Source organism: Penaeus monodon, chromosome 27, assembly GCF_015228065.2.
Source record: "Penaeus monodon isolate SGIC_2016 chromosome 27, NSTDA_Pmon_1, whole genome shotgun sequence".
Lineage (NCBI taxonomy): Eukaryota > Metazoa > Arthropoda > Malacostraca > Decapoda > Penaeidae > Penaeus > Penaeus monodon.
The window spans coordinates 19,777,363-19,777,905 of record NC_051412.1 but is presented as its reverse complement, the minus strand read 5'-3'; the positions used below and the strand labels follow the sequence as shown (position 1 = coordinate 19,777,905).

Genomic DNA, 543 nt, shown 5'->3' with positions numbered 1-543 from the left:
CAAACTTCATTGCCATCACAAATAACTATCTGATCGATCGAAATTTAAGAAAAAACATCTATTAGCAGTGATTCAAATTTGGCAAACGTCTTTACAGTAGAATCAGGAATTAGGTCTTCTTCTTCTAGCATCTTACTAAACTATTCCGAGATGGGCTCATAAAGGAAAAGATAACTTACTGCTTTTCTCCACTTGCTGACATATTTGTGTGATTCCCATCCAACAATATTATGAAAAAAAAATACTTCTTCACTATTTTGCTCACGTTCCTGTCGACCAAGTAAACAAATAGCAAACGTTCGGAGGTTACGAGACTAAAGTTCTTTTCCTTTTAGTTTTCTTTTTTTTTTGGGGGGGGGGGGTCATGAATGGGTACTGGTTATCATTTTATAAATAATTTAAAATAGTAAATATTTCTAAATCTTATATTATGTATCCTAGTAGGGTAAATATTCGTTAGGATAACGAGCTCTCTCTAAGATTCTTTCAATTGGCCTATCAACACTTATTTTGCTTTGGTCAACCTCGAGGGTTTATGGAAAC

The 543-nt window shown here is 33.9% G+C and overlaps 1 protein-coding gene across 1 annotated transcript in view; it reads right to left on the bottom strand.

Moving 5' to 3' along the window:
• The window catches only part of LOC119590665 (nuclear speckle splicing regulatory protein 1-like), a gene marked incomplete in the record, with an annotated part of 9,885 nt that extends 9,571 nt beyond the window's left edge, over positions 1–314 (bottom strand). Inside the window, 1 exon segment of the mRNA XM_037939345.1 lies at positions 180–314. Coding sequence (XP_037795273.1) covers positions 180–202 — 23 coding nt within the window.
• Between the last annotated feature and the right edge of the window lie 229 nt (positions 315–543).